Here is a 23,819-nt window from a genome sequence, read left to right as displayed (position 1 = left end):
GTGAATTCTAGACATTATATAGATAATCAAAGAACTTCCTGATTTTAACGTATTCTGTGGGAAATATGCAGAAGCTTGGATTATTAAATTCCTGATCATTTGTCTAGAATGCTCCTTTTCAGGTAATCCAAACAGGAGCTGAAGAAGCACAATGATTGGGTCTAAAGAGATACACATTGTAGCAAACTTTACTTTTCAAGGACAGCTAGGGTCAATTTTTCTTCCATGAGCTATTTAACTGTCAGTGAAGCAGTTATGAGCACAAAGGCTAAGCTACTTTTGTTACTCATCATAGCTTGATGGTTATCTCTAAAAGCCTGAATCCCTCCTCCTTATACAATCCAATGGACAGTATAATGTCAGCTCTCCACAAAGCCTTCATAATTTATGATGACTGGTCCCTCCCTAACAGTCATCTAATGATTCCCTATTACAACACGGGAACAAAAACAATGATCTGCGTGTTTAACTACAGAGCCCTAGAATATCTCCTTTAATGAGTTGTTGGACATTCCAAACTATCAGATTACCTCCCCATAGGAATAATACTAAAGTCCAGTCTCTGATACTGCTGAGTCACAAAACATCTGTTCAGCTTTATTCACTAATTGTATTACAGTGTTTTTTGTTTTTATTTTTTTCTATTTTGAATTTTTGAAGAATGTTGTGTCTCATATAATTAATTGCTATTTGTATTACTGGACAAAATGTGTTTTAAAAATCAAATTAAGAAAAATAAAAGAGTGGAAAATAACCCACTGATTACATCAGATCATGTTAACTGTCCACCAGGGGTACCCCCTCAAACTGGCAACATCACATCTGGTTACTTTGTGAAATAAAGACTATAAGATGGTGTACATAAATACTAGATAAGATACCAGCATGAAGTGAATTGCAACATGCAGTTGTTTTGTCCTTCTAGGACCTTTCAGTTTAAGGGCCCAAAGAGCAATTATGGGGGTCAGCATCCTGAATCAGCTTATAACTTTACAATGAAGAATGAAATGATGCTGATACTCAACGTATTTGTTGCATAATGTACATGTTCTGCTTTTGTGGTTCCCTAATGGACATGTGGGTCCTCCAGTTGATATTATTATCTATTTATGCCGAGGAACTACTACCTTACTTACAAAATGTACTGTCGAGGGGCTGTGATAAGATCAGTCAGCTAGAAAGCCAGTCATGTAACCTCAGGTGAAGATCTGAGGTGTGTTTTTTTGGGGAAGCTGAGAAATGCGCCGGTCTGTGCTGTTGTGGTTGTGTCCTTTGGGCTAGACACTTTACCAAGTTATTCCTCAGGATGGCATGCGACTGGACGGACCCATATGTTGTTCAGAGAGGTAGTCACCAACTACTGCAAGGAGACCCTGCCTCAAAATGATCCCTAGCTGCATGTTCACAGCTTCATAAACCTAGCATAAAAAAAATAATCAGCAAATTCAAATCTTTAAATTCCATGGTACTTTCTCCCAAGTCCAACAACCTTTACCCCAATGGTGTATCTTAATGTTCTCTTTAAACCAGAAAAAATTGGTTCTGTAAATATGATGGTATCATCTTTGCTGGACTCTGCACCCTTGTGTAACCTGTAAACCAATGATTTAGGGTCTGTTAGGTCCCCTTGAAGTACAGATGTCTTTACTATGCAGTCATCTTATAATCTGGACAAGGGTCTTATTGACTCCTATATCAGTGGCTCTACTCAAAGTGCTTCCTGTAAACCAGGGAAGGAAGCCGTGACTGTAACTCTGATGTCAGCCATCTGTTTGCAATCGTCTCCTTAGAGAAAAAATTCAATTTGCTGCTAAAAAATTCTCTGGAAATCACATTTCTTGCTGCTTTCTATCATGTGAAACCAACATGTAGTGTGGCCTGGATCGGATGTGGGAAGTTTTGTGGCACATGTATAGCACAATATGTGCCCCTTGTTTGTGTGTGGGTCTGTGTGATCACATGGGAAACAAATGAATGAATTACACATCCAAGAATCAGAGTGGTAATTATGGTAGGTATACATATGATTTCCAGCGAATGTGCTGTTTGTTCATTATCATTATTTTACTATTTCAGCTCTCTATCTAGTTGATTGTACAGAAAAGATCTATTGCAGTGTAGCCAACACTGTTATTTCTCATTATATGGGCTTTCTTCTTCTCTACTTTTAATAGACCATCAGAAACATTTTCAGCTTAAAAGAATATCAATATTTCAGCTCTTTTTTTCAAGTAAACCTTGTTAGTCTGGAGACTTTGGTTTGTGTGAACAGGAGAACCTTGTTAGTAAGGACATTTGGGTTTATGTGTACAGTAGAACCTTGTTAGTCTTGACTTATTGGTTTGTATGAACAGCTGAACCTTGTTGGTCTGGACACTGAGCATAATGTGTGTACAGTAGATCGAACCTTGGTAGTCTGGAGTCTTTGGTGGTGTACAGTAGAACCTTGTCAATCTGGACATTAGGCTTGTGTGTACAGTAGAACCTTGGTAGTCTGGAGTCTTTGGTGGTGTACAGTAGAACCTTGCTGGTGTGTAATCTGGACACTCAGGTTGTAATGTGTACACTAGAACCTTGTCAATCTGGACATTAGGCTTGTGTGTACAGTAGAACCTTGTCAATCTGGAAATTTGGTTTGTGTTTACAGTGACAGTCTAGACACTTCAGAGTTGTTTTTAGCAAGCAATTTCTGTTTTCCAGATCGTTTTAATTAGCACTGTTGATATCATATTTCATGGCAAGGTAACTGATTTGAAGTACATGCAGTAGATGTCTGACTATTCTCATTCCTTTTCTATTTTTATTTGTTTTAAATCACACAATAACAATAAAGACATTTTTCAGTTAATGCTTTGTTATTTGAAAGTTGTCAGGAATGATGAGATCCTGTTAAGTTCTTCTATGGTTACAGTTTTATAAGGAGGTTGTGGAAGTGCATGTTGATTGTTATCAAGTGTATTGATATCTCGGGCAAAAATCTTTCCTCTGGAGAGTGTCTCTAAGTGAAGACGATGATGTGTTACCTGTAAAATTTATACCCACACCTGTGTGTGTGTCAGAAATACAGGTATTTATAAGACTGTCACACCGATGTATTTGGAGCGAATGATTCAAGCTTTAGCATTACTATAGTATCAGTATAGATATCTATATGAAGTGTGAGACCATAACTGTATACTTATTGGGTCAGAAATACTAGAGGGATGTGTGAGATAGTATCCCACATACCTTAACAGGATATTTACCTGAAATGAGATGAGATTTACACCAGGCAAGTTCCATATTCTTATAAACTTTTTCTCTTTAAATTTATCCATTTCATGGTAAAAAAACTATTTGAATAATTTATCATTTTAAAATGTTTATCTTGCCTGTTTTGAAATTGTCATGAATGAACTAAATGTGTGCAATAAAGTCTTTACACTGGCATCCAACAAGACGTCTTCATTAAATGGGGGTTGGGGTGAAATATGGAAATTTGTGTTATATATAACACTGTCATTCGTGCTGAGATATCTTGCTTGCTGAGATAGAAGTGTGTGGGAACTACTGTGTGACAATATCTGATGCTAGTTGTAATACATTGTCACACTTAACAATTACTTAACAATTAAAATAGTGCAGATGTTTTTGCTTTATTTTCTTAAAACTAAATTGTCATTCATTGCAGGCATCTTAGTAACATACAATTATCTCTATAACGACTCTATGTCAATCATTACTATCGCCATCTTGATATCATATGTGAAAATGTATTTTTGTATTGAGGACATAATGAGTAATATACCTCACAAAAAATGACCTGGCGAAGGTTTAGAGAATATTAACACAAAACTATAAAAGCAACCAGTATGTCATACACTCTGGATTTGTAAGTTACTGATGACAGTGTAGAATTCCATTAGTGTAACATGTGGATTATGTTATATATCAGTACAGATACTATTATTGGATATATATTTTTAAACTGTCTCCTTCAAGTCTTCCTTTTTTCTAGCTAGGTACATAATTAAAGTCATTGCTATGTCTGAAACTTTGTCAGATTATTTGCAGTTGTGTTTTGTGTGCCATATATCATATGTTTGTTTTGTTTTTTTCAGACATGGTATAACAGACATGGCTAGTCGTACAAACTCCACTTCAGACCTGGTGTTCACTGATGGAGAAATGTCACCACGGTTACAGGAACTCTACTCTCCAATGTCAAACTTCTCCATGCAATCACAGGAAATACTCAATTCCTGTGTTCGAATCGGAGTATAGTACTCCGAGTAATCAGTATGATGACTATTCACACATTCAGTATACTCCCAATAGGAAGTTATCTGCCCCTGTTGCCCCGGACCCCCCACTGAGGACGTCGAGTGTGTCATCCTTTATGTCAGACTATACCCACAGGTCGTACATGACCAATCATGGCAGTGGGCACAGTAGTCATAGCAACAGTGGACATGGTAACAGTCGTGGAATTAACCATGGCAATGGACATGGTGGTGGCGGGGTCTCACAGTATTACAAGGGACAAAGCAATCCACATAACCAGCATCTACATCCACCGTCCCGACGGAAAACTTGGACACCTTCCGGATTAAAAGTCGGCATGACAGGAAACCTAAGTAATAGTAACAGCACAAGTAATGTGAGAAACTGTCATAGCAACGACCTGCTGGAGAATAACTATGATAGCATTGTTAATGGTCAAGTGAGAGGTGACGATTCAGAGATAGCACCACCCAGATTGGCACCAGTAAGCGGAATACTTCCCAGGGTAAGTTTTGATACAGGTATTAACAGAAGTACTGATTCTTGCTGTCGGGTGATAATCTTATTTCAAAAAGCTTCAGCAATTAAGAAGCCATTGTCAAAGTACATATTTCATCAATATTTTGTTCGCAACTTTTGAACAGATAAAAAATCAAAGCAATTTATCTTGCAAATTAGTTCAGTTTGATACTATCATATAGAAATTTGATACAGTATTTCTTTTCATGGAAGAAATGGACATCTCTATATGTATCTCATCCTACTATTTTTTCAGGACTTTTGACAACCTTTGCCTTTAATAATTAAATTAAAGCAATATTTGCAAGTACACTTGTATTAACCAAAGGCTGTTGAAAGTGTGCGTTATTGACCCTCAAAATCTGTCATCGTTCAAATAAATGCATATTAATAATCTTATTAAATTGTACAGGTGAAAGTGAGGTCAAATGTCATGTGATTAGCGTATCTTGAATCCAATCAATTAAGTTGGGTACTGGACAGTATTGATACCGATATTTCATCTCGTTGATTCTGGGTCTTGTTTCCTATACCATTACCAGTAAGCAGGGAGACATATTGATCACAAGTTTCATCTCGGATCAGTTTTAATTGCCTATCAGCGTCACCAACTGATTCAGACTAGATTTCACAGATTTGACCATTTACATCCATTTACATTTTCACACAAAAGACATGTGCTGTCTGTGGAATTTTTACACTTGAACAATGCTGGATAGATTGATCTGTGGCAGCTGATGGCTTGGTATTGATTTTGGTGTTTGTGAGTAGAGGTCTGCTTGTCGAGCAGTTGTTTAGCTCTGGCACAGGACATAGTGGATTGTTTAATGTATATGGAGGCCATTTCTAGTTGTGGAGAAGTTTTTTGCTTGATCTACATACATATATAAGTGACTTGAGGTTTGACATGACCTCGAATGTCCAGGTAAGTGTTAATGCTACCTGTCTGACCAATCCTACTGCCTACAAACATCTGTTTGACCCAGAAGAGTATAAAATGGCACAGTTGATAGATATAGTCATTTTGATTGAAAGAAAAAAATAATTTGGTACTTTCTGTTAATTGAAAAATCTAATATTCGGATTATAATATGTTTGCTTGAAGTTTAAAAAAGCTTTGTTCCAACAAAAAATCACACTGAAAATTAAATTAAATCTGAATTATGATACAACTACATATTATGTATGTCGAGATTGATTTCATAGAGATCAGAAATATAGTGAAATAGACTATACATTTACTCCCAATGAAATATTTATACTTACTTAAAAGATGTAAATAATACTCAAACATTCTATTGATTCTTGAGATTTACATATATAATGCATTATCTGTGTTGGATTCGTCTAAACTTTAGTCTCGTACCTGGTGTAAAGCTATATCTGATTGATGTGGAATGTCAGCTTTTGATGTATTTGTCTGTATAAAGAGGCCATCAATAGAATGAAAGTCAGCCATTTTTATCATAATTTAATCATATTCAGGTGTTCAAACCGTTCTGACTTACTTAAAGTGGTAATTGGTTGAGGTGTGGTATCAGGTACGCTGCTTAGAAGACTGCTTTCAATATAAACAGACACATAGAAGGTTCAGGAGATCTGCAAACAAATATCAATGTTGTTTCATCACAGCCTGGCATGTGATTCTCGTAAAATTGTTTTTGTCCCTATTACTGAGTTACCTGAGGGGCTTTATGAAGATGAATGCTGTTATTTAGAGGTACATGATTGCGTTTTACGGTTTATTCATGTATTGTTAAGTTGTTTGAAGATGTGCACTTCCCAACCTTGTACAGGTAATCAGAATTTAGCCTAGACTATGTCAGCAAGCCTTGTATTACAGGTTTTCATTAACTTTGTAATAGCAAACACTACAACAGTATTGTAAAATTCACTGTCCACACTGGCGCTCAAACTAGGGTCCTTTCAGTATATATAAGCAACCATCTACCGACCACCAGTCTAAAGGGAAATTCTTTTCAGCCTGAGCAGTTCAGGTGACCTATAACTCTCCACTTCTTCAACTTTATAGAAATAATTCAAACTTTATATATGACCAGAAGGTATGATTAAAGATGTATATAACATTTAGTTCTGATGGGTAAAGGGAGGTAATTGTCCTACCCATCTCACTCTCTCACTAATCATTTACGATGCATACAAGCAGAGCTTCATAATATCCTAAAATTGCCTGAAACATTAATTGAATGATTTAATTTTCTTAAAATAATTTGATCATCATTCTGAGATCTCCAGGTTCTGTAATTAAGAATTCAATCACTAATTAAAAAACCTTGCTGATATTTATACGGATGTTGGTAGATACTGTGAATTCAGGAAGTCATATCAAGGTCTGCTCCTCAGTGATAATGTACACTAAGTCTATGATAAAAAGTCATTGATATAACGATTGCATTAGAGATCAAGTATTTAGCAGTACAGGCAAAAACGTACAACACTGCATTTGGGTTCATGTTCTCACAGTATTGGTGAAATCAATTACTGGTGAATTTGTACCACACCAAATGTATTCCCCGTACTGGTGAAATCATACCACGCTGAATAAGGGTTTATGTATACTGCCAGTACTAGCAGTATATTTTTCCAGCTAATCAGGATAAAGACATCTCAATAAGCTGTACAAATTTACAATAAAACAGTTTCAGCTTTCTTTGATGCAAAGTGTCATTTTCGGTGGCAATGTGGCTAAACAATGTATTATATATAAAGTAAAATCATAATGTAAGTTATATTATTAGACAATACACATATAAAGTAGATAAGATATAATATAAAACAGAACTTGATATAAAGAAGATCGAATGACAGTAAAATAATTTGGTGAAGTAAGCTAATGTAGCAGAACTGGACTGGGCCGAATTCTGGTGGCCAGAAGCTGAAATGGTTATAGAGCACCCGTCTAGAGTTCAAAGGTCCTGTATGAGTCCTAGTCTGGTCGTTGCATTTTTCCTCTCCTGTTACATTTGGCGCCCAACTAAATACCCATGAAGGTGGTATAGGGTCTTGTGTGTGTCTTTTGGTCAAAGACTTTGTTGGAAGAGGGAGGGATGTAACAGAACTGGACTGGGCTGTACGTCAGTGTCCAAGTTACGGATGTCCGGGTTGGAGACCCAGTCTGGGCGTTGCCTTTTTCCTCTCCTGTTTCACTTCGTTTAGTTAAAAGGTGAAGGTATATGTATATCTTTAAAAGGATCAAATTTTCAATTCTATGCACAAATCCCAACTTAATGTGAAAACATAACAAAGTTTGAGCTGTATAGAGACATTCTGACAACATTTGTTTTCTCCAAGGTGTTGAAGTAGGTCCTCAGGGTCATCACAAGAAAAGTCAGTATTGTTTAAGTATACATGTAACAAATGGTGAATGTAGAAGTGAAAATTGGCTATATTGTGGTAACTACCTGACAAAGGCACTGGTAGCCTGGGGATGAGTTATGAATGTTCATTTTGATATCAATCGTAACAGCTTGGATGTTGAAAAAGATTCAATTCCATGTTAGCAATAGAGCTGAAATTTCATTGTTATCGGAAACTTGACCTAGCTCTGTCTTAATTGACTGATACTTATCTTTTAAAGTTCAGATATATGGACACGTCTTATCTATAGACATCTGCAAAGCATTTAATTGTGTTGTATTCAATGTGACACTGATAACTCAAAAAAAACCTAATTGAAATTAATGACTTACGATGATGATGGTGCAGAATTCTCAAATGTCTATAATATATATATATTATGTTCACCAGTATACTGTATTTATCATACACGCTATCAGTGTCGACTGTGACACCCAATGAATAGATGAGAAGGCCAGAAGACCCATTGTCGACATCCCTTTGGGACCTAATGGAGCGTTTGGTCTAACACACTCCACCTACAAAACAACCACAACTATTTACCTCTAGGGTATCTCAACTATGCATCACTTTGGTTTTGTCTATCTCTAGAATTCCATTTGTACCTTCTTCATGGTATCAGGTTGCCAGGCTATTCATAATGATGAAATTAAAAAATATCAATATATTGCAAAAACCTTTTTTTTTTTTATTAAAATGATGTCCTTAATGTAACTGCTGAGTATTCAATCAACCTTTCTGAATTTAGTTGTAAAATTAGCCCCACTAAGTTACTTCAGCATGTTTTACATTTCACAAATTTTAAACAATTTCACATGTTTAATTTCTTGTCTATTACTTTTGTATCTTTAAATTATATAAGAAATGAATTTTGTCAGTATTTTTTCAAGGGAAGCAGCTCATCCACAGAAACTAAAAGTATGGAGTGACCTTTAATTAAAACAAAGAAATAAACATCCAAAATCAGAAGAAAAAAAATTACCGCTTTGAGTACAGTTGGTATTTTTTTGAAGGGGACAACTGTAAAATGGAATGGGAATCTGGAATATAGCATTATCGCCCTAAAGTTGTTTAGGCTTTTCCTAACAGAAATAGTATTGACACTGTTATGGTTGGTCGGTCAGGTGATGCCCAGGGAAACATTTGGTATGAATGCCACAATAACAAAGTATAGATGGTCAGTATTAAAATTACAGGGACATAAACATTTCACACAGTGTAATAACTGAGACTGTGGTCCAGTGGTTTTCTAGTGGTCAGTGGGAGTGTCAAAAGTTAGTCTGTATTTAAACCTAAGGGTTGAACCTCTTTCAGGCTGGCTTGTTATCTTTTCTTGTCTATCCCTGTCTTGTCATCAGGAGGTAAGGCCTATCAATAAAGCCCAGCACCATGATTTCACAACCATTTAACTGTATCATACTATATGATTGAATGAGGTGACTAATGTGGAGGCCCTGTAGAGCTTTTTCTGTGCTTTCTAATTAGGCAGGCTGAGGAACCCTAGTAATAGACTGGCCACCAGCCAGGTTTTTGTAAAGAATAATTCAGCTGAATATAACACTAGGTTGTCTCCCCCTAGTTTGAAAATTGCGACATATCGTATAGACAAAATTATAATTTTGATTATAATTTTAATATTCTAGAGGCAGAGGACCAGTCTACTCTACGGTTAGAAATTACTATATTTTCTTTTTATGTCGCTGCCATGAAATGGGGGGGGGGGGGGGGCATATAGTGTTATTACCCATGTCCATCTCGTCCCATCCTGCCGCGTCCCGTCCCGTTCTGTCCTTGCCCCATGCATCTGGTCTCGTTGCATAACATCCAGGCACAGCCCCTTGCATCCAGACCCGTCCAGATACATTATGTAACTTCCTAGTCTCGGGAACTGCTGAAGTTTCGGGGTGTCAAGTGGCAGCGGAGGCATTTATGTCTTTACAGGCATTTTTTAGTTTTGGGTGAATTATATAATCATTCTTTGTATGTAAGAAGTGTTTGTTCACATTTTCTTTCTTTGATTATGTAACACAATGTATCATGTACATCAGTGAATCTAGAAAATATCTATTTGGTTGTTGCCCCATGGAGCATCACCACAATTGTCAACAACATGGTGACCGACATCATACTTATGAGTTGTTAGTTGTTAGAACATATTTTGCACAGATATTTTAGAAGAAAAAAAATCATTTCTGACTTCTGTTTTTACCAACGGAACCATTCATGACCTCGACACCATTTTGTTACAGCAATGTTTGACAGTGGTAAACATTGTGGTAGTTTTTGTTTGTTGACGGTGTGTACTGTCTCTAGATACTCAAACTTTCCACTGATAAGAAGCTCTCTCTCAAAAATATGTAGTGTTGACCTCTGATTGATCAGATATCAGATTCAAACCACTGTACGTATACTCTACAGTATTGAACATGCATTGTCTGTGTATTACATAAGTTATCTCCCTTTGTATGAAGTGATCATGGCCGATCATGTGTTTAATACTTCTGGGAAAAATGCTAAAGTTAACGACAGACCTTTGAATTATTTACACAATTATTACCAAGACTTATTTTTTTATTGTTTTTTTTCTTTCGGTTCAGAGAACGGAGAATTTTTCATTACTGGTTCGTTAACCCTAATTAAGAGCTTTTCCTTGCAAACCTTCCAGAAAACACTGAAACTCTCCACCATTCCTTACAGTAATGGCATAGATCAGTTGTTATTTGTGTGTTTTGGGATTACCCCAGACCACCTGCATCTGGTAAACATTACATACAAGGATACAGAAATGACCGTGGAAAACTAATTCATGTGAAGCCCTGTTAGCTTAATTACTGTGATGTTATTTTTTTTCTGAATATGAACAACTAATATACATCTTCAGTTACAATCTTAATGTAACAGCAAATTAATCTGTTTTTAATGGATGTTTTGAAATTAAAAAAAAATTATCAGCTGTAAGCAAATGGAAATATATGTTTGTCCAACAAGAGGGAATATACTGGAATTGCAGAATTTATTTTCAGAAGCTTCATTATTTTTCTTGTAAGTTGAGAGATGTTGATGTTGGATAACGGCTCAGTAACAATTGGTACCTATGGCTATGTAATCGATATTATGATAGGAAGTGACAGTTGATGATCCCATGGGGCCATATGTGGTCCCACACCGCTAATTGGTGATGTATGATATAGGAAAACACTGCAAGTAGATTGGCATCCTGGTTTGTTTTGGCATAGAAATCTATTTACCATCCAGTAGATGTTTGTATGTTCTGATCAAGGCCCACCTTGAGTTATTTTTGTCTTTAAAATGCTTGAAAGTAACCATGCAAGTGTTTCTCAGAATCAGACACCTAGTCTTGTCCAGTGACAACCAAAATCTACCAGGTAACCACTTTAGTATTCACAAATTTTGAAAAGGATGGGATGTAGATGTAGCAGGATGTATGGAAAAAAACTTGATATTAATCACTTTCAGATGTTGAATGCCCAGATCAGTGAACAGAGGTATATCTTCAATCCTATTTATATATTTCAGTTTCACTGTCATGCTGGTTATTAATAGTTGATGTTATCTAGATATTTCCAACCTTATGAAATACTAACTGCAATATAAACTAGCAATACTTTAATTCAATGATCACGCATCAGGTGAAGCATCCGCATCAGGTGAAGCATCCGTGCTAGATTTAATCACCCAGGTTTATATATTATATACTTGTTTGTAAACCTAAACATCTATTCCTTAGATGTTTTTACTAATACAATGCCTTTGAAGGTTTCTGCATTGTTAGCTTACATGTTTGATTTTTTTTTTCTGAGTAAAGAAAATTCTGGCTAGCTGCCTTGGGAGGTTTACTAATGTGAGGTTTGTTTGTGTGGATATCCAGTCAGAAGAATGATGATAGCCATAGACAGCCAGATGAGGGAGAGGAATGGCTTTGCTGTAAATGTCAAAAAAGTGTGATCACTTAAGAATTTATCATTGGATATTTTATCTTTTTATCTCTTATATTGATGGTCTTCTTTTTGGGAGTTATGCCCCTTTTATGATACATCATAAATCTTGATGTGTGATCTGAGTTCTTCCTCCTGATCAGGTGTTCACTCTGGTTTCAAGCCATCAAATCTCCTCAAACATTTACGGTAGGTTGTATGATGGCAATGTGATGACGTGCTGATGATTAGGAATGATACCGACACCCTGATCAGAGTATAAATGGTTGATAAAGAGGTTAGTTGAGAAAGAAGGCAGTTTGGAGGCATATTATATATCGATGTGATGATGTCAGAGATTTGAGATCCTTTCTAACTAGTGTGCAATAAAGATTATATAACTTTGACACTACTTAATTACCAAGTCTTTCAAAAAGCTTTGATAGAAAGAGTCAGATCAATTTATACCATAATGTATTTATTCCCACGAGGTGTAACAGTCATTAATTAAGATATCAGTAATTGCCAATTCCTCATTTGTTAGCTTCATGAATCCTGGTATGAAAGAGATGAATAGTTATCACAACATGCTGGCAAGGCTGGGTGTAGGTAAAAGAAGGAACTCGAGATGGGAGGGATATTTCTTTATGATTCAAGATTAAAGTGTCCATCTAGATTTCGGAGGTCCTAGGTTTGAATCCAAGTTGTGGTTGTTGCATTTTCCATCTTCTATTACATACTGACTGTAGGTGGAATAGGGTCTCATGGGTGTCTTCTGTTACATGTTCAAAGACTTTGTTAAAAGAGGGAAGAATGTAGTGGAATTAGATTGGGCTGAACATCAGTGGTTTTGTAGTTTAAATGGTTACAACATCCGTCTGAGAATTCAGGGATTCAAGGTTTAAGTCCCAGTCTGGTTGTTAATTTTTCCTCTTCTATTACCATGCATTAAAGAATGTGTGTAACATACCTAATCTGATGACTGGGTTATAGTCCAGATTAAATTGGTTCAGGTAAGCATTTGTTTCTTTAATACATTATTAGAATATATATAAAGTATGATGGAGATGTCAGCGTTTTCCTAAACTCTCCATCCCTCACCTTCCTCCTCCATACCTCCTCCTCCCCTCAACCTCCCCTCAACCTCATCCTCACAAAGGCTGATGCTTGTAAAAAAAATGAAAAAAGCATTGGCTCCTAAATTTACCATCAGGGTGTTGGGCTAACATACAATAGTGTTTGTATCCGAAACCCATTAATACGGTACATAGACTTATAATTTGTTAGGCCATCTGGTAGGTATAGTCTTTAAGTTTTATACAACAAGGTGAGACAAAATGATTTAAGATCATGACCTCTAGTATAATGAGTGTCTGTTTTGAATTTGTGATGTTACATGTTTAAAAACTTGCCAAAGCACATATTTAAGGTTGGTTATACATTTGTATTGTGACATAGAAAATCATTTTACCCCGGGCATCACTACCATGGAGACGGTGGATATTCGTAGCATCGTATGTACTGTTTAAGTGTTCTAACTTGAATTTTCCAAGATTTTGTGTTATTTTGATACTGTATAGATGTTTTTACTGAACTCTACGGTAGGTACTCTTAACAAAGCAAACATGAATTACTTCTAGATCTACCACCAACTGTGATGTGTAATTGTGTTCTTGAGGAAATTAAAAAGCTATTGAACAAGAATTTGTAGCTTTTTAAAGTAAGTTAATTCAGACAGGTTTAAGTGAAGTGGTTTAAAGGTTTTGCTTGAAAATAACACATCTAAGTTATATGTACTGTAAAACTAGTTATAGTTAGTAGGGTATATAAAAATTTAATGAAGTGTATATTATATACAGATGTGTTGGAATGTAGAAATATCTAACAAATTTATGTGTGTAACTTATTTCATTCAGTATTTAAAGATAAATTCTTGCTTATTTATGAAGATTTTCACCACCATTTCCAATTTTTCCAAAGAATGTAAAATACAGTTTCAGATGCACACAGTGCTAGACTATCTTTCCGAATCATTATTATAATGTAAGATATTGTGTAGGTATAATATGACTCATGTTCGTCATGAAGGTTAAAAAACCTTTAAGCTCTATTCCTATACCACAGGAAGAAACCTAACTACCACTTGTTAGCTAATATACTTTGGAAAAGGGTTGCTTTTTGTAATGCATCAAATTTCAGTATCAGGAGTTAGACTGTTCCATAATTCTTTGGAGAATTATGATAAGAAATGTGTGTTATTGGTACTTAAAATGTTAAAAATCAACATGAATCCATTTGAAACTTATATTTTATAATAAATCATAAAGGCAATTACTTGTAGTGGGTTCAACATTCAAACTAAGTTGACTTTGAAGATTTCTGCGATATTTATATGTTTACTGCTTCTTGTGGCAGATGTCCAAGTAAAACATTCAGGCACACAGGATGGGATGAAGTTCTCAAGAGTGTAATCAGGGTTCCAGAGATGCTTGTTTGACAGGCGGTAGATATTGTTTACTATATATACCTAGTGGATAAGTATCCAGTCTGATGTTGTCACTTGCATTACCATGGCGATGGTGATACTGAAGAGAAACCAGATGTGACTATGTGTGAGGATTGTCAGCCATTCTTATAGTTTTTTCCAACAACAACTTTACCAATGTAAAAATAATTAATAAATCTGTTATATGATTACCAGGATTTGGATAGAATTCAAGAATAATGAACAAGATTGATGATGAATAAATAGATTTGGAGTGATGATCATAATTATAGCGATGGTATTTTTACTATGATACTATGATTTTTTTAGTACCCCCATCCCTATTAGAGGTGGGTTTTTTTACTGCAAATAAAACTGTTGGCTGCCTAATACCAGGGTATATAGAATTAAGTTTTCACAACTATACCATAATATTTTATCCTGAAGTTGAGGATGGGAGTTATTGCAGGACAATGAGATGGCTGATTGTTAGCATTTTAGCTGAGCTTCAATAGACATTGGTAGGCCTGAATTAATGTTGGCTGCTTATATTGCTGGATATATCCAGACTGTTTATAAATGCCCTGCAAACATTTAACACAAATTTTTTGGACCCAGGAGGGTGTTGATATGAAGTAAATGGGGTATCTATCTGGTATATTAATATCATATCAACTCTGATATTCAACACAAGATATGTCTATGATCTCTGTATTGAAAATCATTCAATTGAAAATGAAATGCATGTAGTCACTGCCTGGTAGATTCAAGTACACCCTGTACATGTATTTAACTTCATGGACAATACAGGGACAAAAAAGATTCACCTTTGCCTTAATTTTACAGTTAGGTCACTGTCAATGGTAGAGAAATTCAAATTCCTGTCTAATGGTGCATGAAATGGAATTTTAGGTTGTCATCCTTTAAATTGAGTGTAAAATAAGCTTTACTAGATGTGAGTTTTAATCTATGTAATTATCAAATAGATTTCGTTTTTTATTTGAAATTCTATATACTGGTAGGTGAAATAGTCCCTTGATACTAACCTACACTAACTTTCTTCAATGCAGGGAAGAATAAGGACATATTACCTATATAGACTATTAAATACCTGCATGACTAGTTTTTTGGAATATTTTCAAATACCTTCAGAACTTTGCGGGATATGAATAACAGTCCAAATCTAAAATCTGGTTATTTCACAGAACTTGCTGACTTGTTTTTCTTTTCTTCGAATTGAATCTTTTTTAAAGAGTACGTGGGAAAAAACCTGATGTTCAATGTTCTATATTATTTAGGTAATTCCATAACTGTTGTTTCCAAGGGTCTTTACCTTAAATTTATACATAATATATTAGCCAAATAATCAAGTAATATTATATCCTGTTTTATGCAGCTGGTCAAGTGAACCAAATTATATTAATTTTCAATCTATTAGACTGAAAGTTCACATTTGAACAGTAAAATAAACACAATTTCTTTTATTTAAAAAGAAAGTGGAATTATAACTTATTGATCAAACAGTACTTCATCAGTTTCAAGTCTAGGTTCAGTTTATTAGGGGCCGTGGTGGCCGAGTGGTTAAGGTGTCCGAGACTTTATCACCAACCCTCTACGGAGTTCAAAACCCACGTGGGGTAGTTGCCTGGTAATGACCGTAGGCCAGTGGTTTTTCTCTGGAATCTCGGCTTTCCTCCACCTCCAAAACCTGGCAAGTCCTTAAACGACCCTGGGGTAAAACAAAATAAACCAAACCAAACCAATTATTAAAAGCCTTGTCAGCTTATATAATTAATTACAATCCGAAATGCAAGAACACTTGTCACCATTCTATTCACAAATTTTAATTCAACAACTTTTTTCATTAAATCAAAGCACTCAGATGTTAAATTACACTTTAAATTTCCTTGCAGATTTTTTTTAATTACTAGGTATTCATTATAGCAATTAAATGATTCACGTGTGATAAAATGATTTAGAAAAATGTTTATAATGTTTTAGTAAAAGTGTATTTGTATGACTACAATAAAACTCTCTGTATTGTAAGCACACTGTGTATGTCACATAGAACTTTTTATTTTGGTTGCTGGTGACCAGATTGTTTATACAAAAGAATAGGTTTAGTCAAGGGGACCGTAAAGACCTTTAAATCAGTGTTGGTAGAAATTTGATCTGATGTTGATAAAATCAAATGTAGGCTTATCAGCTTGACATTTAACAATCTTTTATCATCGGAAGTGTCATATTATTTTATATTGAAGGTCTTGCGTTTATATGGGTCTGTTTTCTACATCACTGTTTACATGTCATTTCAAATCAATTCAAATCATTGAAAAATGACACCTTAGAAAATGATGCTGATAAAATTATTCTTACATGTAATGGTTTCATTTTCATGCAGATTCTTGACTTAAATATTTGAAACTACATGATATTGGGATAATTTTGTATAATATATCCTTTGTGTCCCCATTGATACATCTGATCTCACTGACTTTGTCACAACAACTATTGAACTGGTGGTGTATGTCAGGGGGCGTATATAATTTGCATTTATACAAAGGTCACCCAAACTTTTTTATCGGAAATCTTTGAAATAAAAACTTACAACACAATGACATTTCTACAGACCATTTTGACACGAGTACAATGCTATCTGTGCTGAGGTCGAATATGAAATATGCGGTCTTCATTATTTGGTAGGGTTGACCATAACAGGTAAATGAGTGTAGAAACGATACCAGAGGATTGGCTTTATCTTGATCAGGTTGAATTATTTAACTGTTTGGCAGAGCATCCATCTCTAGTTCAGCTAGACAGCTCTTTTAGGTCTCTTTTTGAAAATAGATATCTAGCCCTACAGAGAAACAAAACTGTTGATTAGATAATTAATTACTACAGGGATAAATTGTCTATGTATTATGACATTAAATATATGGTAAAAGCTGACATTTTAGATTCCATGAACAAATTAAAGTCTAAAGTGACCTATTGCAATTGCCTTTTGTCCAAGGTCAACTAACATTGTGAATTATTTGGTCCCTACCCCTCAGGTAGGGAAAAAAGGGTCAATCAATTGATATTTCAAAAATTATCTTCTCCAGACCCAGATATGATTGATTCAAATGCTCTTCTTACTCTTTATATTTTGTTGAATTGCTATAGGTTTATATTTTACACTTGTATTTGTATACTTGGTTTGTATCATCAGTTTGGGATGAGTTTGATGGTATGCATATATTGATTCAAACTAACTCTGGGGGTTGATGGTGGGACCAAACTGGGTCAAATGGACTGAAATATATAAACTCTGGAATGAAAAAGCTATATATCTCTCAGGATTCAGATGATAAAATAGAGTAACTCGTCTAATTGCTGCAATGGAATTTTGGGTAAGCGGAAAAATGTGTCAACTTGCTCATCTGTGAATGAAATGGGCACTGTTTCTTTATTCTATGTATATAAGCAGACACATAATCTGACTTAACACTATAATTTCTGTAGGGTGGAGGAAAACCTGTCAAAAATCATAAATCTTTTCCTGTTTGGCTGCCGTCACCCTTCAAACAAAACCCTTTTAAATCTTGAGTGAGAAGGTGTGCAATTTAGGAGGGATTTCTTTGTTAAATCTCAACAAAAGTTGTCACTAACACCCCGTTTCCTGGTGGCTCCTTGTTCCCTTGAGGGTTACATAAATACCGCCACCCCGTTTTTTTACTGAGGTATAATATCAACACTGGCCCTTTAGATGAAGGGATATTCCTGGGAGCAGGGAAACAGAATCCCTATGTAACACGCCACAACCAGATTAGAGCTGGAGATTAAGACGTTGTAACAATAAATTCCATTACAGATCATGGTGTTTACAAAGTGTTTGGACACAATACCTGGATATAGATAGCATTAGATAAGATTGTAAGTCATGTTTTTGTACAAGATTATGTGTGTATCCATGCATTATTAATGACATAGTTTGGGAAAACAGGACTTTACTATTAATTTTGAATAGCGTTCACAAAGAAAGTTTTTATTATAGCTATATCTTTCAAGTATAGTCTCTCAAAATTCAAAGAAGAAAGATACAGCAAAATGTCCTTTTTAGTTATTTTTCTTTTAAAGTTGCAAGCTACCTGAAGTGTTGATTTGGGTATTACTTCACAAATAGACTCCAATTAATGGCCACCAGCCCCTCGGTTTAAGAATTTGTCTAGCTAAATTCTAATGCTAGATTATCTCCCCTAGTTAGAAAAGTCTGGAATCGCAGATTGTGTAAGAGATCAAAATTATAAGTCTCATTTTATTCATAATTTTAATATCCATAGCACACCTGCCAGTCTAGATCACATTTAAAGAAGGTGCCTCAGCCTTCTCAACACTTTGTTTTCTGTTAACATGCCGAATTCCAAGGTTGAATCTATTGCAAACAAGTCTATCAATCCAATTACTTTTTCCCTCTCCTGTTATGAATAAGGAAATCATTATTATCATTACATTATTTCTACTGAAACAAGAAAATTTACAAGAGAAATTAACTTTTTACCATATATATTTTTTGTCTCTCTAAATACTTATATACAGTAGTTTATGACAAATTAACAAACCATTTGAATTATCCATATATGGTTATATTAATGAATGGCATACAGTCTGTCATAATATTATGATAACAATACTTCTTTCAAATAGAATTGACTGAAGGCCTTTTCAGTGACAAAATATGACAGGTAATTAAAAAAAATGAAAATACAGCGGGTATGGCTTGTCCAAATATGGTTCTTTTAATGAATGGCCACCACCTAGAGTCTATGTCAAAGCAATATGATTTACAAAATGCGTCAGCATGGTTAATTACACGTTAATTTCAAGTAAAGCTTGAAAACCTTTACAAGGTCAGGTACACCATAGTGCAATTATTCTGATTCCAATTTCCGTTTCTTTCATTTTGAGTCTGCATGGTTTTAGTCATAGACAGTCTGAGTTATATAAATCTTCCAATCATGTCTGTTGTAGGGGGCCAGATTTCATTTTCTTTGAAAGGAAATCCCCCATGTCAATATTATGATGTTAGGTTGAATGGTCCAGGATGTTTGTAGAAGTGTGTAGTATTTGTGAACAGGTATTGTCACACAATAATTTACAGGTAGATTAAGACTGAATAGAAATATTTAAATAAAGGGATTTAAAAAGCTGAAATGAAAACAAGGAAACAAAATATTAGGAAAAAGATCTGTGGGATCAAATTGTTGTATTGTCATGGGTTTTTTCTTGATCTCTGATATATATAAAGTCATTTGTATTATTCATTGAGAACGGTATAGAAGTCTATTATGAGTCAATTAGCATTGTAAGACGTACTGTACAGCCAGGTACACTGGTGACCATTATAATTACCTTGCAGGTGCAAATTTACAATGGATCTAACCATTACAGTAAAACCCTCAATATTCCCTTTTAAGGGTGTTGAAGTCTAGACAGCATTAATTATAAGAACAGGAAATACATTTCAGACAGACAAGCATGGTAAAAATTTCCATTTGTCTTCCTTTTCGTTGTTTAATTTTTTTTTACTTTCCAAAAAAGTCCCTGATTATGATCCATTACGAAAAGAACAATTGATTATTGACAGGAAGTACACCCTGCTAAATATCATAGCTCAGTCACTCATGCTTAAGTTTGTGTTTTATTATATATGATTTGTTCAGGGCAACTACCTGTTATTTTCATTGAAGCACTGCTTATAATATTAATTTATCTTGTTCATCAACAAAAATAATTCAGGAGAAAATCTTTTGTACTTCCGATAGGTAAGATACTATATATTCTTTTCTATTGTCCTTAAAGATCATCTGTCCAACTCTACTCTGGTATATACAACAATGGGAAAGCTAGAGCCTATGTTGGTCAAGAGTGTTTGGTAAACAAACTCACTGTAGGGTGACGTCAGGCTTGACCGACTCCTCTGTTGGATTGTGTAACATAATCACTTTAGCCTGTGTCATCTTGATCTGGGTTACAATGGCTGGACAGAATAACAGAGGGGGGTAGGGTATATGTAGAATGTATTTACCTGTAGGTATACAAGTAAATTATCCTTGGATCCACACAGGTAACTTACAAAATGTACAGGTAACAGGATGTACAGCCATTTGTTACCTGACTGTCAGGCCAAAGGATCAGTAAGTTGTGACAGATTTGGGATGAATGTACCTATGGGTTATGGTCAGTTTGATTGACCAAGCAGATGGTCATTTGGAATACCTGTAACAGGTGTGTGTGCTTTTCCAGGTGCTTGGATTGAGGAATGGTTTTTCAGGTGTGTATAATAAATACAAGTTATGAAATGTTTTTGATGATGAATATATTTATTGTATATATGTAATGATATAATTATAGTAAGTTGAAGTCAAAATTTCATATTAAACATTGCAAAAATCTATTAATATATAGATTTACATATTTCAATTATACAGTTTGGTCTCAATTCTCAAATGAAATGTAGAAATACTGCAGGGTTATTGAATTAGCTCTTTTGATATAAATAACATCCTCCAGCTATATGCCAGATAATTTTTTTCTATAATGTTGGAAATATATAAGGCTACAATATCCTGATGGGTTTAAAGGTTTTGAATTACTTATGAACATATTATATACCTGTTAATGTTGATTGACATTTATATCTTAACTTAAGATAGTTTGAAGTATAGAGTGACAGATTATTTAAATGTGATTGGTACTTATGTTAGGAAATGGTTTCTTAATTTACACTTAAAGTAGTATATCGCATGTAAAATAATATACAAAATCATTTTTATTTTTCCTGGCAGATTTATATGAAGGAAGATACATAATGTCAGTGATTCTATGCCATTGTTATCATTACCACCAAAAAGGGGGATACACATCTGAAATACAATAATTTTCTTTTAAATTGTTCCTCATGTTAGTAATAATAATTAGACACCTGGCGCATTACAATGTACTTGATCTACACAAGTAGATATTGTTACAAAAACAACTTGCTTGACTTTGTTTGTTTTCCTATTTTATTGCATGATACTGTATATAAATTCTGTGTAGCTAACAATACTTTTTCCTTGTTTGAATGTTACCTTGACATTTATCGGTAGTAAAAATTGAAATTACTTGTACAGTTTTAACATATGGGTTGTTCTTATAGCAAGTGTTTTCAACAACATTTTAACTGCAACGGCTCAATTACAGAAAATGGCATAGAGAGCCTACGGTATGCAATGGGAAATGCATTTAGCTCAAACAAGAACCTTCGGGTACTTAGTTAACTTGGCATAAAACATTTTTGGTAAACTATAAATTGTTCTACTAAAATAGATTTTACAAATTATTGTTTGAGATAAGAGAGCCTCAAAATAACTACTTATATGGCCTGAGCCTGTTAAGTATCACTTCTTAATACGACCCATATTTTTGGTGTCTCTCAACAAGAATGTTGGTGTCTCTCGATCGAGCCGAATATTTGGTATACAGCATTTCATAATTGGCTAGTAAAACTCCTAGGATGAAGCTTTAAGCTGATAATTGATGAAAAGGTGGGTCGCAGTGGCCGAGTGGTTAAGGTGTCCCGACACTTTAACACTAGCCCTCCACCTCTGGGTTGCGAGTTCGAAACCTACGTGGGGCAGTTGCCAGGTACTGACTGTAGGCCGGTGGTTTTTCTCCGGGTACTCCGGCTTTCCTCCACCTCCAAAACCTGGCACGTCCTTAAATGACCTTGGGTGTTAATAGGACGTTAAACAAAAACAAACCAAACAAACCAAATGATGAAAAGGTAGAACAAATGATCTTGTCTCATGTTCAAGGTCCCAGAGATAAAATTTACTTAATCAAAGTACTTTAAGGAATTACTCTAATTAAAAAAGAATGTTGAAATCCTAAGATTTGATTAGCCAGTACCTGGAAATTTGCTTGGTGTGATGTGTATTCAAGGCTTACTATGCAATGATAAAAATAAATTTTAAAAAGTCAACAAAATGTGGTCAGTTATAGAGAAACTTAGCTTTGACTTTTCAAAAGTCAATAAAATTTGGTCAGTTATAGAGAAATTTAGCTTTGACATAATAAGCATACTTATACTGAAATTGGTCTAAAGGAATAATGCATGGCTATATGGCAGAAGCTAGCTGTCTTCAAAGTAACTTAATCTTAACATTTTTACTTATTGAAAATCTAGATGTCAAAACACCAAATGACTTGGTGATTTGGAGTAAGGAAATAGGTACAATAAGCATTACAGGGAAATCATTTAAAATGCCAAATAGCCAGATTTTTATCTTGGTCATTTGACCAGTTTGGCTGCAGGAAAACCAATTAACGGAATTGACTGATCTCTGACTGTGTGTACACAATATGGGGCCAACTTGACCACTGGTTCATTGATTGACAAACAATCATGATGACATTACCTGTAACTAAATCAAGGCATGTGTCACCTGTTGGTCATAACAATGTCCGCAGTGGTCAGATAACAACTGGTAATCATGGGTAATCAGGCGGATCAGCTGTAAGGGGAGAGATAATCGTTGCCTACATATCTTGTCTGAACTTCAGTTTGGAGAATGACTAATAACACAAATACCTATGTAAGCAATAATTTTGGCATGCTTCCACACAGGTAGATGGTTAAGGTAAGTATCTCAGGTAGATAAAGGTAAACAAACCTGCATTGTTTATTCACAGTCTTATTGTTCTTTGGAGAATACACAAGCAATTCCGCCTTGGTGTTATAGAGCAATAGTTTAACTATAACAGTTTTGTGTATTGGACAGGTATATGTATAGGTGTCAAGTCCATATTTAGAGATTCCTACGAGGTGAGTAGACCTGTTGGCTTCGTACTCCAATTATAGGTGACAAATCAATCAGCTGTGTATTGGGACATACTAATGTATATTAGTAGATATATATAGGTCTCTGTTACTCACATGCCTTAAGGTGGACGGTACTGTCAGTCATCATCCCTCAATGGAAGTTACTGGATTTTTTTACTATCAGACGTACAACCATGAAGCCTAGAAATATCTTGAATGTAAGTTACTTTCCTTCAGTTATGCTTGCAATTTCTTATTGAAAAAAAAAATCAATTTTCTCAAAAATTAATATTTGGCCGATGTGAGTGTCATATTTTCATTTTTCTGCTGAGTTCTAAAACAAATTAAACATACTTTTTCCAGATTTTGTAGCAGATGTCTGATATAGAATATT

At 34.9% G+C, this 23,819-nt stretch overlaps 1 protein-coding gene across 9 annotated transcripts in view; it reads left to right on the top strand.

Moving 5' to 3' along the window:
* Positions 1-23,819, top strand: part of LOC117339162 (leucine zipper putative tumor suppressor 2 homolog) — a 90,634-nt gene that overhangs the window by 48,863 nt on the left and 17,952 nt on the right. For 6 of the 9 annotated variants that reach the window (XM_033900587.1, XM_033900590.1, XM_033900585.1 and 3 more), the window contains one exon: positions 4,101-4,768. In XM_033900587.1, the coding sequence (XP_033756478.1) occupies positions 4,160-4,768 (609 nt within the window). In that variant the 5' untranslated portion in view covers positions 4,101-4,159. Of the gene's footprint in view, positions 1-4,100; positions 4,769-5,674; positions 5,708-20,622; positions 20,894-23,520; positions 23,644-23,819 lie in introns of those variants that run through there. The other 3 variants (XM_033900595.1, XM_033900596.1, XM_033900594.1) reach the window with 3 other exon arrangements.

Source organism: Pecten maximus, chromosome 12 (assembly GCF_902652985.1).
Source record: "Pecten maximus chromosome 12, xPecMax1.1, whole genome shotgun sequence".
Lineage (NCBI taxonomy): Eukaryota > Metazoa > Mollusca > Bivalvia > Pectinida > Pectinidae > Pecten > Pecten maximus.
The sequence above is the reverse complement of the archived record's forward strand: the minus strand, read 5'-3'. Positions and strand labels throughout refer to the sequence as shown.